This window comes from Lithobates pipiens, unplaced genomic scaffold, assembly GCF_037356315.1.
Source record: "Lithobates pipiens isolate NorthernLeopardFrog02 unplaced genomic scaffold, aLitPip1_a1.2 Scaffold_10, whole genome shotgun sequence".
Classification (NCBI taxonomy): domain Eukaryota; kingdom Metazoa; phylum Chordata; class Amphibia; order Anura; family Ranidae; genus Lithobates; species Lithobates pipiens.
The window spans coordinates 17,978,710-17,992,007 of NW_027507686.1; the positions used below are offsets into that span (position 1 = coordinate 17,978,710).

Below are 13,298 nucleotides of genomic sequence, written 5' to 3' on the forward strand. Positions count from 1 at the left end.
GCGACCGAGAGGGGCAATCGTTTCCATATAGCAATTTTTTGTTTAAACTTAGCCAGTAATGGGACTAAGTTATGACTTATATATTGCTTAGGATCCCTTGACAAGGTTACTCCCAGATATTTCAACTTATCCACTATTGGCATTTGGGGGGTTCCCAGGGCCGTTTGCTGACCAATTGGGTCCAAAGGGAGACATTCCGATTTTTCCCAATTTATCTCCAGCCCAGTGAAGCCTCCAAACCTTTGCACCAGTTCCATTGCCCTTGGTAGTGAGTATCTCATATCCCCTAAGAACAATAGGATATCGTCTGCATAAAGTGAGATTTTTTCCTCTCCAGTTTTTCTTACAAAACCGACAATATCCCGGTTTGCTCTAATTGCACATGCCAGGGGCTCTATGGCCAATGCAAAGAGCAGGGGTGATAATGGGCACCCATGCCTCGTCCCTCTCCCCAACTCTATTTTCCCGGATAACTCATTAATTTTTAGTCTCGCACTAGGTTTGTCATATAGCATCCTAATCCATCTTATAAAGGAAGGACCCAGGCCAAATTTCTCCAAAACTTTCCATATATATCCCCATTCTACGCTATCAAATGCTTTCCTTACATCCAATGCCACCACTGCACCCGGAGTATCGTTATCCATTGGGACCTGCAAATTCAAAAAGGCTCTTCTAATATTTATACTCGTTGACCTGTTGGCTATAAACCCTGTTTGGTCCATATGGACCAATCTTGCTATGACTCGATTAAGCCTAGTCGCTAATACCTTGGCCAGTATCTTTGTATCGGTACACAGGAGAGAGATTGGCCTATACGCTGCAACATCTAAGGCGTCCTTCCCTTCTTTGTACAACAGGGTTATAACCGCCTCCATCATTGATGGGGGCAATTTACCCTCCCCATATGCTCCTCTTAACATCTCCAGGAGTTCAGGAATCAGTATCTCGCCAAAGTTTTTATAGACTTCAATCGGTAGTCCATCCGGCCCAGGCGATTTCTGATTTGGCATACTCGCAACTGCTTCCTGAAGTTCTTTCAAAGTTATTGGGGCTTCCAGTTCCTCTCTTTCTTCTTGTTTCAAACATGGTACCTCTAATTGACCTAAAAATGCTTCCATTTGCTCATCCATCCCCACTTTTTGTGCAGTATATAGGTTTTTATAATATCCTTCAAATGCTTGGGAAATAATCCCCGTTTCTGTTATAACCTTTCCCTCAGATATCCTAATCGCCGAGATTGAGGAAGGACCCGAGTTATTCTTCACCAGTTGTGCCAACATTTTTCCCATGCTTTCCCCTTCCGCGAAGGAGGCTTGGCGTTGGAACATATGCTGAATCTCTGCTTTCTTTAGGGTTAATAACCTAAGTTCTTCTTGTTTATCTAACCAGATTTTTTCTTTGCCCTGCGTGGGGTCACTAATAAAATCTCTTTCAGCCTCTGACACTTCTCTCCCTATTTGTACCTCCTGTTCCCTAGATTTTCTGTTTTTTTGCTATTGATTGGATCATAAGGCCCCTTAAGAAAGCTTTCAGAGTGTCCCACAGGATCCCCGATGTTACTGTACCCCGGTTATTTTTTAGAAATTCTTTTAATTCCCACTGAATTCTCTCAGGGCATTCTTCTGTCTCTTTTTTTATCAGTTCTAGCCAGAGCGGGTTCACTTTCCGCAACCTCTGTACCTTACGTTCTCTCATTTTTAATACTGCTGTCACTGGGGAATGATCTGAAATCCCCCTGGGCTGATATTCAACCTTTTCCACCATTTGTAAGGCCAGGTCATTCCCCAGTATCATATCAATCCTGGATAACGTAGTATGTGTGGACGAGTAGCAACTATACTGCCGAACTCCCGGGTTCCCAGTTCTCCATAAATCCCGTAATCCTACTTCTTCCAGGTACTGTCCCAACCTCCCCTGCCAAGCTGGTTCCGCCAGTGTTTTTTCTGGGAATCTATCAATTTTAATATCCAATACCATGTTGAAATCCCCTACTATTATTATAGGGACACCATCTATCCCCACTAAAAATTCCTGTAATTTAAAAAGCACTTCCATTTTAAATGGTGGAGGGATGTAGATGTTTGCCAGCATACATTCTCCATTTTCAATTAGGCACTGTAAGAAAATGTATCTGCCTTTTTCATCCAGGCTAACCCGTTTGCATACAAAATTCACCCCCGTTTTTACCAAGACACTCACCCCTCTGCTATATGTCGAATAAACAGAGTGATATTGAAATTGATATTTTCTGCTCTGCAGCCGGTATATTGTATCTCTATTTAAATGGGTCTCCTGTATGCAGAGCAACTCTACTCCACATCCCTCCAACAAGGATAGCACAGCTTTTTGTTTCAGCCGCGTCCCCAGACCCCTCACATTCCAGGAGCCTATCTTAATTTTACCATCCTGCATAGCCATAAACAAATATAGAGGAGAAAAAGAAAAAAAAAGAAAAACCTAAGGTAGTAAAGAAAGAGAGCGAAATAACCAGTCTACTGATGACACTATTGAGAACCATTTGTCTCCCAGTACCCACCAACTCCCCTCTAACTTCTTTTATTACCTTATACCACACTCCCCATATATTACTCCCTTGTATAATAACAAATTTATTAGGCGTCACCATTAACTCGTATGTTATGTGTCTTTGAATATACATTATACTGTATGATCGTTTATTACCATTTTCCCCCTTGTGATCAATAAATTTTCCTTGTTTTTTACCACCCCAAGTTTTACCACCCCACAGTTTGTGTCCTTTTTTGCTTTGAATTATTTCCTGTACTCCATTTATTAGTGCATACTTATATTTTTTTTCCCCCTTCGACCTCCCCCCTATTTTCCCTACTACACCCACCCCCTCTCCCCCCTTTCTACCTCCCTCCCGCCCCTCCCCCACCTTCCTAGGTGTTACCCTAGGGGCTATTAGTGACCTTATACCACTCTCTTCACAACCTATTTACCACCCTCACCTAGTGCGCTCGCCGTGTATTACCTCCCTCCCACCCCCCTCCCATACAGACACAGACAGCACACACCCAAAAAAAAAAAAAAAAAAAAAAAAAACCCCAAAAACACACATACTTCATCCCCCCCTCTCCTTCTATCTTCCCATCCCACTCAGTACTAGAAACCCCAGCAACTACAACTTTTCTTTATTTTCTTCTATCCATTTTTCCACTTCTATCGGGGAACTAAAAACCTGAGTATGCCCTAGTGCATTAATCCGTAACTTTGCAGGATAAAGCAGAGCATACGGCACCCTGAGCTTCTGTAACCTGCGTTTCACCTGGAGGAACTCTACCCTTTTTCTCTGAAGTTCTGGGGAAAAATCCGAATATAATGAAATTCTAACACCCTTATACAATACATTCCCCATTTCCCTTGCCTTCCGTAATAATACCACTTTATCTTTATAGTTCAATAACTTCATTAATAATGGCCTAGGACGGCCCCCCTCCAATGGTGCTCTAAAGGGTACCCTATGCGCCCTCTCTATTGAGAACGCTGTTGAAAAAACATCCCTCCCAAACAGTTCAACCAGAAGATGCTCCATAAATTCAGCAGGGTTTACACCCTCACTTTTTTCCGGAAGTCCCACTACTCGCACATTGTCCCTCCTGAGCCTATTTTCCATTTCGTCCATTCTTGTTCTATATCCGCCGAACTGCTCCTTCAGGCTTTCTATTTCTTTAATTAGGAATGTTGTATCGTCTTCCAATCTGCTGGTCCTTAACTCAAGTTCTGTCGTCCTTTCCACCACTTTCTGTAGGTCTTGCCTTACCATCATTAGATCTTCCTTCACTCCCTTCATTTGATTACAGAGTTCTTTCAGTGAGATGTTACATGCGTTTACGGCCAATAACACGTCCTTAATTGTTGGCTCTTTTTCTAACGGAGGAGAGTCACCCGTTGTGATCTCCATATTCTGTTCCCCTGCACCCGCTTTTTTATTAACTGGGCATTTGGCCACTGCTCCGGCCTGTGTATTAATGTTAATGTTCGATTGACCCATGCTTTTCCTTTCAGATATTTCTCCATGCTGCCCCTTTGTCTGCCCTTTTTTTGGAGGGGTCTGTGATGACTGTGCAGGGTTATGAGCATATTGTTCTAATTTAGCTGCTGTGGTAGACTGTTGCGAACTTTTTTCCCCTCTTTCCTTTGCAGAGCGCAAGTGCTGCATCTTAATTTCCTTTTCTCACCCCCTTCCACAGAACAGTCCTGGATATATCGTATTTTAATATATTTTTAACTTTTTAACCCAGCCGCCCCTCGCTCAGTTGATTGCTTAGTGCAATATTAACCGTATCTTATAACCAGTTCTCCAGTATTCACTTCATGTATCACCAAAACTTCCTGTTTTAATGCTTCACAGCAGACATTTATTTGCACGCACTTAGTTCAGATACCGTTCAACCAATTGATTTTTAGAGCAGCCACCATCCCTCAGTTAATCAATTAATGCGATACTGATCTTATCTTATAGTTAGTCAGTCCACAAGCACTCCATTCACATATCACAGACTTCCTGGTTCGTTGCTTACAGACGTTCGTTTTTACAGCAGGTACTTCTTTGCTTATACTGCCTGGGTTATCATTCGTTCGTCTTAGAGCACAAAGCGAAGCAATGAATTCCAGGGGACAAGAGCTATAGGTCCTTCTCACCCCCGGCCGGCGCCCTCTTGTTTACTTGTTACCAGTTCTCAGGCATCGCTATGTCCACAACTTGCTCTGCCAGACCTCCACCTGCTATGCCCCTCACACCTCCGCCTTCTTCCCCCCCCCCGCAATCCTGCCGCTTACCTCCTTCCTCCTATCGCGGCTTACTGGAGAGCAGGAGGGCCTCTTGATGTCCACAGTGTGCGGCGTCTCTTCGGCAGGGTTCAAAAGCGTTCGGCTTGGTCGGGGGTACTCGTGCTTCTTTGGCCGTGCTCGCTGGGGTTCAAGACCCGGAAGTAAGCGTGGATCTCCGAGGGCTCGGCACGATCGTACAGTAATGCGCTGTCACTCCTCCTCCCGTCCAGCTTCAATGTACAGCTCCAGCCCACCGCACGCTACGTCCGACCGAGGCACTAAGCGCTCCAGGCTCTCATCAAGGGGGTCTGGGAGAGAGTCACACACGGCGTCTCACATCTCTCACTCACTCCATCTTGCACATCCGGTCACGCCCGATCTGAATACTTTGAAGTATGGTCCCTTCTCCTGATTCATTAACTTGAATTGTGGACAATGGCAGGCTTTGTATGACATAAGATGACAAGGAGCGTAGATCTGTCGCCTGTTATATTGAAAAGAGAAAATATCAACAATCCAGTATTTCGTAGTTTAAAATATATGAACGATCGGCATATATTCTTTTTAGTAACACGTTATCTCAGTGTGTGATGTGCTGTGTTTTTTTTTTTTTTTTTCTTTTCTTTTTCTTTTCTTTAGAGATAACAGTATAGTCATTGTAGTCGGAGAAACTGGCAGTGGCAAGACAACACAACTGACCCAGTACTTGCATGAGGACGGCTACACAGATTATGGCATGATCGCTTGCACGCAACCCCGTAGAGTGGCCGCCATGTCTGTGGCAAAGCGAGTAAGCGAAGAGATGCACGTGAGTCTGGGGGAAGAAGTTGGCTATGCTATTCGGTTTGAGGATTGTACATCGGAGAAGACCCTCATTAAATACATGACTGATGGTATCTTGCTGAGAGAATCTCTGCGCGAAGCTGACCTGGACCACTACAGCGCCGTTATCATGGATGAGGCCCACGAGCGCTCGCTTAACACAGATGTACTGTTTGGCCTTCTGAGGGAGGTAAGATCACAGGGGCGCAATCGGCTTTTTTTTTTTTTTGTCACACATCAACCTTTTAAACCAGGTGAACATTAACATTTCTGTCTTCAGGTTGTCACCCGGCGGTCGGATCTGAAATTGATCGTAACCTCAGCCACAATGGACGCTGATAAATTTGCCAATTTTTTTGGTAATGTCCCCATTTTCTACATTCCTGGGAGGACGTTTCCTGTGGACATCCTGTTCAGCAAGGTGAGTTTTTCGGCCCTAGTTTCTGTTTGGGTGCATGTTACAAGGGCTCCAGTCAGCTCCAGCCAACCTGATTCCTTTATCTCCTTTTCCTAGCGATTGAAAAAAAAAAATAAACAAAAGGGTGCTCACCAGCCTAGTGCATTATCTCACAAATTTTAAAAAGTAAAATACCTTTTAAAATTTTTAAAAAGCTAAAAATAACTACTCGCAAGGATAGGAACATCTTAAAGCGCAATTCTGCTTTTCTTTTTTATTTAAGTCAACAGCTATAAATACTGTAGCTGCTCACTTTTAATCGGACACTTACCTGACCCAGGGTCCAGCGATGCAGGGGATTGAAGGCCTGCTCGTCTCCACCTCCGCTTGGCGGCACCGGCATTTTAACTGTGGGTGCGAGCCGCACCGCATACCGTGACTGGCCGGGCAATCATCTGGGACCTGTCACGTGTCCCAGATGATTGCCTAGAGGGGGGGGGGGGTGATCTCCCTTCCTGCACCAAGGGAAGAGACATCAGGAGCCCCGGCGCTGAAGGAGGCTGATTTTGAGGGACCACATAGGAACAGACATAAAAAGGAAGTGTAAAAAAAAAAAAAAAATTCCAAATGTGGGGTGTTTTTTTTTTTTTTTTTTATTATTATTTTATTTTTTTTGGGTGGAGCTCCACTTTAAGGACCGAGCCTCTTTCTGAGATTTGTTGTTCACAAGTAAAAAAAAAAAAAAAAAATAAAAAAAAAAAATATATATATATATATAATATATAGTTTGCTCGAAAATGACTTAGAACCCCCAAACATTATAAATTTTTTTTTTTTTTCTAACACCCTAGAGAGTAAAATGGCGGTTGTTGCAAAATACTTTCTGTAACACCGTATTTGCAAAGCTGTCTTACAAGCGCACTGTCACGGTTTAAAATTGCGCCCGCCGTGGAATGGCAACAAACTTTTACCCTTAATCTCCATAGGCAACGTTTAAAAAATTCTACAGGTTACCAATTTTAAGTTGGAGGAGGTCACTCTACCGATTGCGGTGATACCTCACATGTGTGGTTTGAACACAGTTTTCATATGTGGGCTACCATATGTTTTCGCTTCTGTGCATGAGCTCAGCGGGACGGGGTGCGTTTTTAATTTTTATTTATTTTTTCTTATTTTACCTTTTTATTCCTATTACAAGGAATGTAAACATCCCTTTTAATTAAAAAAAACCGCATGACAGGACCTCTTAAATATGAGATCTGGGGGTTCAAAAAAACCTCCGCTCTTATTTACAATAAAATGGCCCTTTTAAGAGCTATGGGTGGAAGTGACATTTTGACGTCGCTTCTGCCCTGCAATGATATGGAGACGGGTAGGGGCCATCTTCCCCCTCACTCGCCTCAATGTCATACCATGGAAAGGATCAGATCGCCTTCGCTGCTGCCGACTGCTCCGGTAAGCAGTGGAGGGCACTTTTATCTTGAAGCGGACCGCCCTCTTAAGAAGAGGATACCGGGGTTATCACAGCTAGCTGCTGCCATAACAACGATATTCCTCTTCGAAGTACCGACGTATAACGACGGTGGGCGGTCCGGAAGTTGTTGAAAGTGCTAATCAAGCTGCTCATCTATGGCTTAGTGCTTCCACCAAAGCATAGTGCAGTGATGGCAAACATTGGCGCTCCAGATGTTTTGGAACTACATTTCCCATGATGCACATGCACTCTGCAATGTAGATGAGCATCATGGGAAATGTAGTTCCAAAACATCTGGGGTGCCAAGGTTCGCCATCATTGGCATAGTGGGACCTCGTCGCTGTATCTGCATGCTTACGTGTTTGCTGGGCAACACCTCTATTTTACTTCAGCTTTCCTCCTCTACATCAGCAGAAATGTGTCCAAGTGGGAATTTGGTGACGTGAGGAGAGAACGCAGGATCCTAGAGCAAGCTTTTTGGGGGTTCTGCTGCTTTTTAGGATTATCGGGGAACAGAAATGGGAGGTTTTATTGATTTCAAGTGATGTTTCTCGGTGGCTGGTAACTCCGTTTTTTTATTTTTCCCCCTTTAACTTTTTTTTTTTCCCTTCATTGAAACTACAGACGCCACAGGAGGATTATGTGGAGGCTGCTGTAAAACAAGCACTGCAGATCCATCTTTCTGGAGCTCCGGGAGACATATTGATCTTCATGCCTGGTCAGGAGGACATTGAGGTAAGCCTTGTCCATTGCTCAGTGACTGGAAAACTCATTCCTGAATAATATGAGGCTAATATATTCTCCATAACTTCCAGGTGACCTCGGATCAGATTATTGAGAGACTGGAAGAGCTGGAGAGCGCCCCTCTTCTGGCTGTGTTGCCAATCTACTCCCAGCTTCCCTCTGATCTCCAAGCCAAAATCTTCCAGAAGGTAGGTACCTGCCGAATAATTCACAGTGGATGGGTGTTTTTTTTATTCCATGTCCCCTGCCAGTAAAATACCCAAACCAAAGGTCTTCTCTGACAATTGACGGGTTTGTTTGTGGATCGATCATTAGACTGTAAGATCTGATGGCATGAAGACTGTCGTGGATGGTTACACACTGTATGGCCAAAAGAATGTGGCCCAAAGGGTATGGTTAAAGTGACAATGAAGTATGGCCAAAGCTTTTTGTCCTACTTATCCTTTGAGTCGTAGGAGTGCACTTAGAACTGACGTCCCACAGAGGGTCCAGCCTGTACAAGAGTGATAGCTAAAAGCCTGACCCGGCCGCTCCCGACCCTTCCTGATTCCAGTGCTCTAGTGAGTGCTGGAGGGGCAGAGACTAATGCACACCCATCCGCAAATACCCCCCCCCGCCCCACTTCAACTCCTCCACTATTTTTGTTTCCTGGTTGGGTTTTGGGTCCACCACACCTCCAATGTCACAGCATAAGATGTATAAGACTGACTATGCAGAACTCTGCAGGCCCTTTATTGCTCTAATCCAAACTTGCCCCTTTTCTTTGCAGGCTCCGGATGGTGTTAGGAAATGCATTGTGGCCACTAACATTGCAGAAACCTCACTGACTGTGGATGGTATAATGTTTGTTATAGATTCTGGATACTGCAAGTTAAAGGTAAAAGTACTGCCTCTGTTTAATACTTTAACAGATATTATATGGCTATATTATAATTTCGGTAGACCAATTTAATTTCTTAAACTCTTCTTCTCTTCTATCTCTTGCACAGGTATTTAACCCACGCATCGGTATGGATGCTTTACAAATTTATCCCATCAGCCAGGCCAATGCAAACCAACGCTCGGGTAGAGCTGGTAGAACGGGTCCAGGGCAGTGCTTCAGGTAAGTAGATGATGGTGAGGGGTCTGGGATTGCGTCTTAGTATTTTAGTCTGGGCTTCCTGTATCAAACTGATATCAGAGCTGTGCCCTTTGCTGATTAGTCAAATCCCCTTTCTCGGAGCAGGTATGCAACAAACGGGCAGCTTCTCAGTGTTGTCAGCTAGTGACAGCGGCATAACTTAGTGAATAATTTACATGCAACCTCCCTTCCCACCCTCTTTCATGCTGGGTATATATTATACAGACCTCTGATACAGATTTCATGGTGAGTGGAGATAGTGTGATGTGAATTGACCATTTCTCTGGTGATTAGAACATGGAGGTCACTTTGGGGGATATAAGCCTTGCCTACAATAGAAAGTGGATGCCAAGAATGTTGCTTCTCTCTTGCTGGCTTTGTCAGTCAATGGCGGTACATGGGGTAGACTTCTGTGCTAAATTTTTATTTAAAGGGGTGGTAAAGGTGTTATGTAAAAAAAAAAAAAAAAAACACGTTACACAGAGCAGCCCCGATCCTACTCTTCTGGGGTGCCCTTCTGGCACTCCACGTCTTCATCGGGTGCCCCCACAGAAAGCGATGTGTGGGCGCGTTCCCGGGTCCTGCTGCTGTCTATTGACACACAGCGGGACTCCCGTGTCACTGTATTTGATTGACAGCAGCAGTAGCCAATGTTTCCTGCTGCTATCAATCTGTCCAATGAGATGAGAGCTAGTGGCTGGTATAACAAATAGGCTCAGGTAAGAAAAGGGGGCGGGGGGCACTGCAGCAAAGGTTCTTCACCTTCATGCATAGAATGCATGAAGGTGAAAACTGCCTTTACAATCCCTTGTGCCTAAACCTGTCAAAATGCCCCCAGGACTGTATAGTGGGCACTTTCAATTGCCAGCATTCTGCTTTATTTCCAGAGGGCCCCAGGAGCCTTAAATCCCAAGACGTGCGCCATGTTATGCAGAACTGTTCTCTAGTCTGACCCTTCCCTCCTGCACCTCCCTAGTGGCTGCTAATGGGCAGGTTCACTGGCTTATAAACAGTTGAAGGAGGTGAACCAGAAACATCATGCAGATACCTAGATGTGTCCAATAGAGTCCAGAGGAATATTTCACATCTTTAACCACTTGAGATCCGCGCTATAGCCAAATGACGGCTACAGCGCGGATCTCCTTTTCCGGGACGACGTCAATAGACGTAGTCCTGTGCACGAGCGCCCTGCGCGCCCCCTCAGGGGCGCGCGCGGCGCACTCTGTGATCGGCGAGTCTACGAGACTCTCCTGATCACCAATCCGTGCAAGGGGTCGATCCTGACCCCTTATCACATGATCAGCTGTCAGCCAATGACAGCTGATCATGTGATATAACGGAGTCGGTAATCGGCTATTATTCCTCCTCCGCGCTGTCAGCGCGAGGAGAAAAAAAAAAGCCGATCACGGACATCAGTCCCGATCATGGCCAGCCCTGCTAGTGCCCACCTGCCCCCTGCAAGTGCCACATTAAAAAAAAGTGCCACCCAGCAGTGCCCGCAGTGCCACCCAGCAGTGCCCGCAGTGCCACCCAGCAGTGCCCACAATCTGCCACAAAGGTGCTGCACCCCAGTGCCACATAACCATGCCCATCAGTGTCATCTACCAGTGCCCAGCAGTGCCACCTATCAGAGCCACCTATCAGTGCCCATCAGTCCCATCTATCAGTGGTACCTATCCGTGCCACCCATCCATGCCACCTTATCTGTGCCAATCAGTGCCGCCTTAACTATGCCCATCAGTGCCCACCAGTGCAGCCTATCGGTGCCGCCTCATCAGCGCACTTCAATGAAGGAGAAAAATAACCTGTTTGCAAAATTTTATAACAAACTATTAAACATGATTTTTTTTTTTTGCATCTTTTTTAGTTTGTTTAGCAAAAAATAAAACTCCCAGCTGTGATTAAATACCACCAAGAGAAAGCTCTATTTGTGGGAAAAAAATGATAAAAATTTCATTTGGGTACAGTGTTGTATGCCCGCGCAATTGTCATTCAAAGTGCATCAGCGCTGAAAGCTGAAAATTGGTCTGGGACTGAGGGGGGTTTAAGTGCCCAGTAAGCAAGTGGTTAAAATATAATTGAGTTTTTTTTTTGTTGTTTTTTTCTTTAAGTTGAATTCCAGGAATTCAGCAACTTTGCAAAAAGTGCAGGCATGCTATGAATTAAGTCCAGTTAGGTGCAACGTCACCTGTGGGATTTTCTCTATTACTTATTTGTGACCGGTTTGTTGCACGCCGGGCTGTGAGAGGAGAGAAGCACACATAAGCTATGGCTATTCTGCTTTGCTGCCCATTCACAGAAGCCTTTGTATTTTGTGAATGAGTTTACATATCACAAAGGCGTCTGTGAATGGGCAGGAGTAGGGTAGGGGTGGGCCTTGCAGTTCCAGCAACTCTGGAAGTGATCTTCCAGAGCACAATAAACCGATGATGAGAAAAATAGAAATAAGTCTTAAGACTTAATACACAGTATGCCTGCAGTTTTTACAAATTGGCTAAATTCTTGGAACTGAGTTTTTTTAAAGGTGCTTGTAATGATAGAAATAAAAGAATTGCTTCTTTTGAGGGAATCTGGAGGATCAGAGGTCACCTGTAATATAAAAAAAATCTTTTGATGGTGTGAGAGGTCAGGTAATAACTGAGGCTTTATGTGACCTCAGACCCCTGCAAACATCCACTCCTTATCCAAAAGGCAGCAGTTGCTTTGTTATGAGTTGTCCCATTTGGGTTGGTCCATAGATTCTGAAGGTAGCCGATCTTGGTGCCCCTTTAGAGACAGCCCAGACCTTTGGATCCAACTACTGAATCATCACTCTCTCCCTCTCTGGCAGGCTGTACACACAGAGCGCCTACAAGAATGAGTTGCTGTGCACTACAGTGCCCGAAATCCAGCGAACCAACTTGTCCAATGTGGTCCTGCTGCTGAAGTCCCTGGGAGTACAGGATCTTCTACTCTTCCACTTTATGGACCCACCGCCGGAGGACAACATGCTCAACTCCATGTACCAGCTGTGGATTCTGGGGGCGCTGGATAACACTGGTAATAGGACTCCCCAACACTCTCTTCAACCTACGAGCAACCCCTAATTTCTGAGTATTCATCTTTGTTTGTATTTTACTCTAGGCTCGCTCACTTCCACTGGACGTCTCATGGTCGAGTTCCCACTGGATCCAGCTCTATCCAAGATGTTGATAGTATCGTGTGATATGCGCTGCAGTGCTGAAATCCTTATTGTTGTGTCCATGTTGTCTGTGCCAGCCATATTTTACCGACCTAAGGTATTATGTGATTCATGATATGTTTTAAAGTAAATTGTAAACCCTTACTTTTTTTTTTTTTTTTTTTTTTTTTTTTAAATGACATGTTATACTTCCCTTCTCTAAGCAATGGATTTGCACAGAGCAGCCCCTCCTGGGTCTCCTGCCTGGGCTCCTGGCTCCTTCACCCACCCTCCCCCCAAATCATCAGGTGTCCAGCATAGCAAGCCACTTGCCATAGGGGCAAAACGCAGCCAGCACTCTGTGTCTATAGACAGCCCCGGGCTGTAATTGATAGCAGCAGGAGCCAATGGCTCCCACTGCTGGCTCACTCATGCCTCAGGCTCAGACGATTCTCTTATGCACAGGGCTGGTTCAAGACCAGCTTCAGGTAAGTATATGGGAGGGCTCGGGGACCTGCCCAGAGGGAGGGTTTTTTTTATTTTAATACAGCGAATGCTTAGCAGCCCTTTCACACTGAGGTGGTGGGGGGTGGTAGCGGTAGAGCGCCGCTTTACTGCTGCTATAGAGGTGCCTTGGCGCTTTTAACCCCCTTTTAAATGTGGAATTACCCAGAAGTCCTTTATCTTCCCAAAAATGGCTTCAACCACTGCTGCTTATCCCAGAAGCACCATGGGATGTTTCAAGAAGTTATTCTCTTAAATCGGTGTTCCACCCACCGCTGCA

At 45.0% G+C, this 13,298-nt stretch overlaps 1 protein-coding gene across 3 annotated transcripts in view; it reads left to right on the forward strand.

Moving 5' to 3' along the window:
- Nucleotides 1-13,298, forward strand: part of DHX38 (DEAH-box helicase 38) — a 41,899-nt gene that overhangs the window by 24,827 nt on the left and 3,774 nt on the right. For all 3 annotated transcript variants that reach the window (XM_077451982.1, XM_077451991.1, XM_077452000.1), the window contains 8 exons: nucleotides 5,437-5,809; nucleotides 5,900-6,040; nucleotides 8,115-8,225; nucleotides 8,306-8,422; nucleotides 9,004-9,111; nucleotides 9,224-9,336; nucleotides 12,185-12,393; nucleotides 12,478-12,632. In XM_077451982.1, coding sequence (XP_077308108.1) covers nucleotides 5,437-5,809; nucleotides 5,900-6,040; nucleotides 8,115-8,225; nucleotides 8,306-8,422; nucleotides 9,004-9,111; nucleotides 9,224-9,336; nucleotides 12,185-12,393; nucleotides 12,478-12,632 — 1,327 coding nt within the window. The remainder of the gene's footprint in view (nucleotides 1-5,436; nucleotides 5,810-5,899; nucleotides 6,041-8,114; nucleotides 8,226-8,305; nucleotides 8,423-9,003; nucleotides 9,112-9,223; nucleotides 9,337-12,184; nucleotides 12,394-12,477; nucleotides 12,633-13,298) is intronic.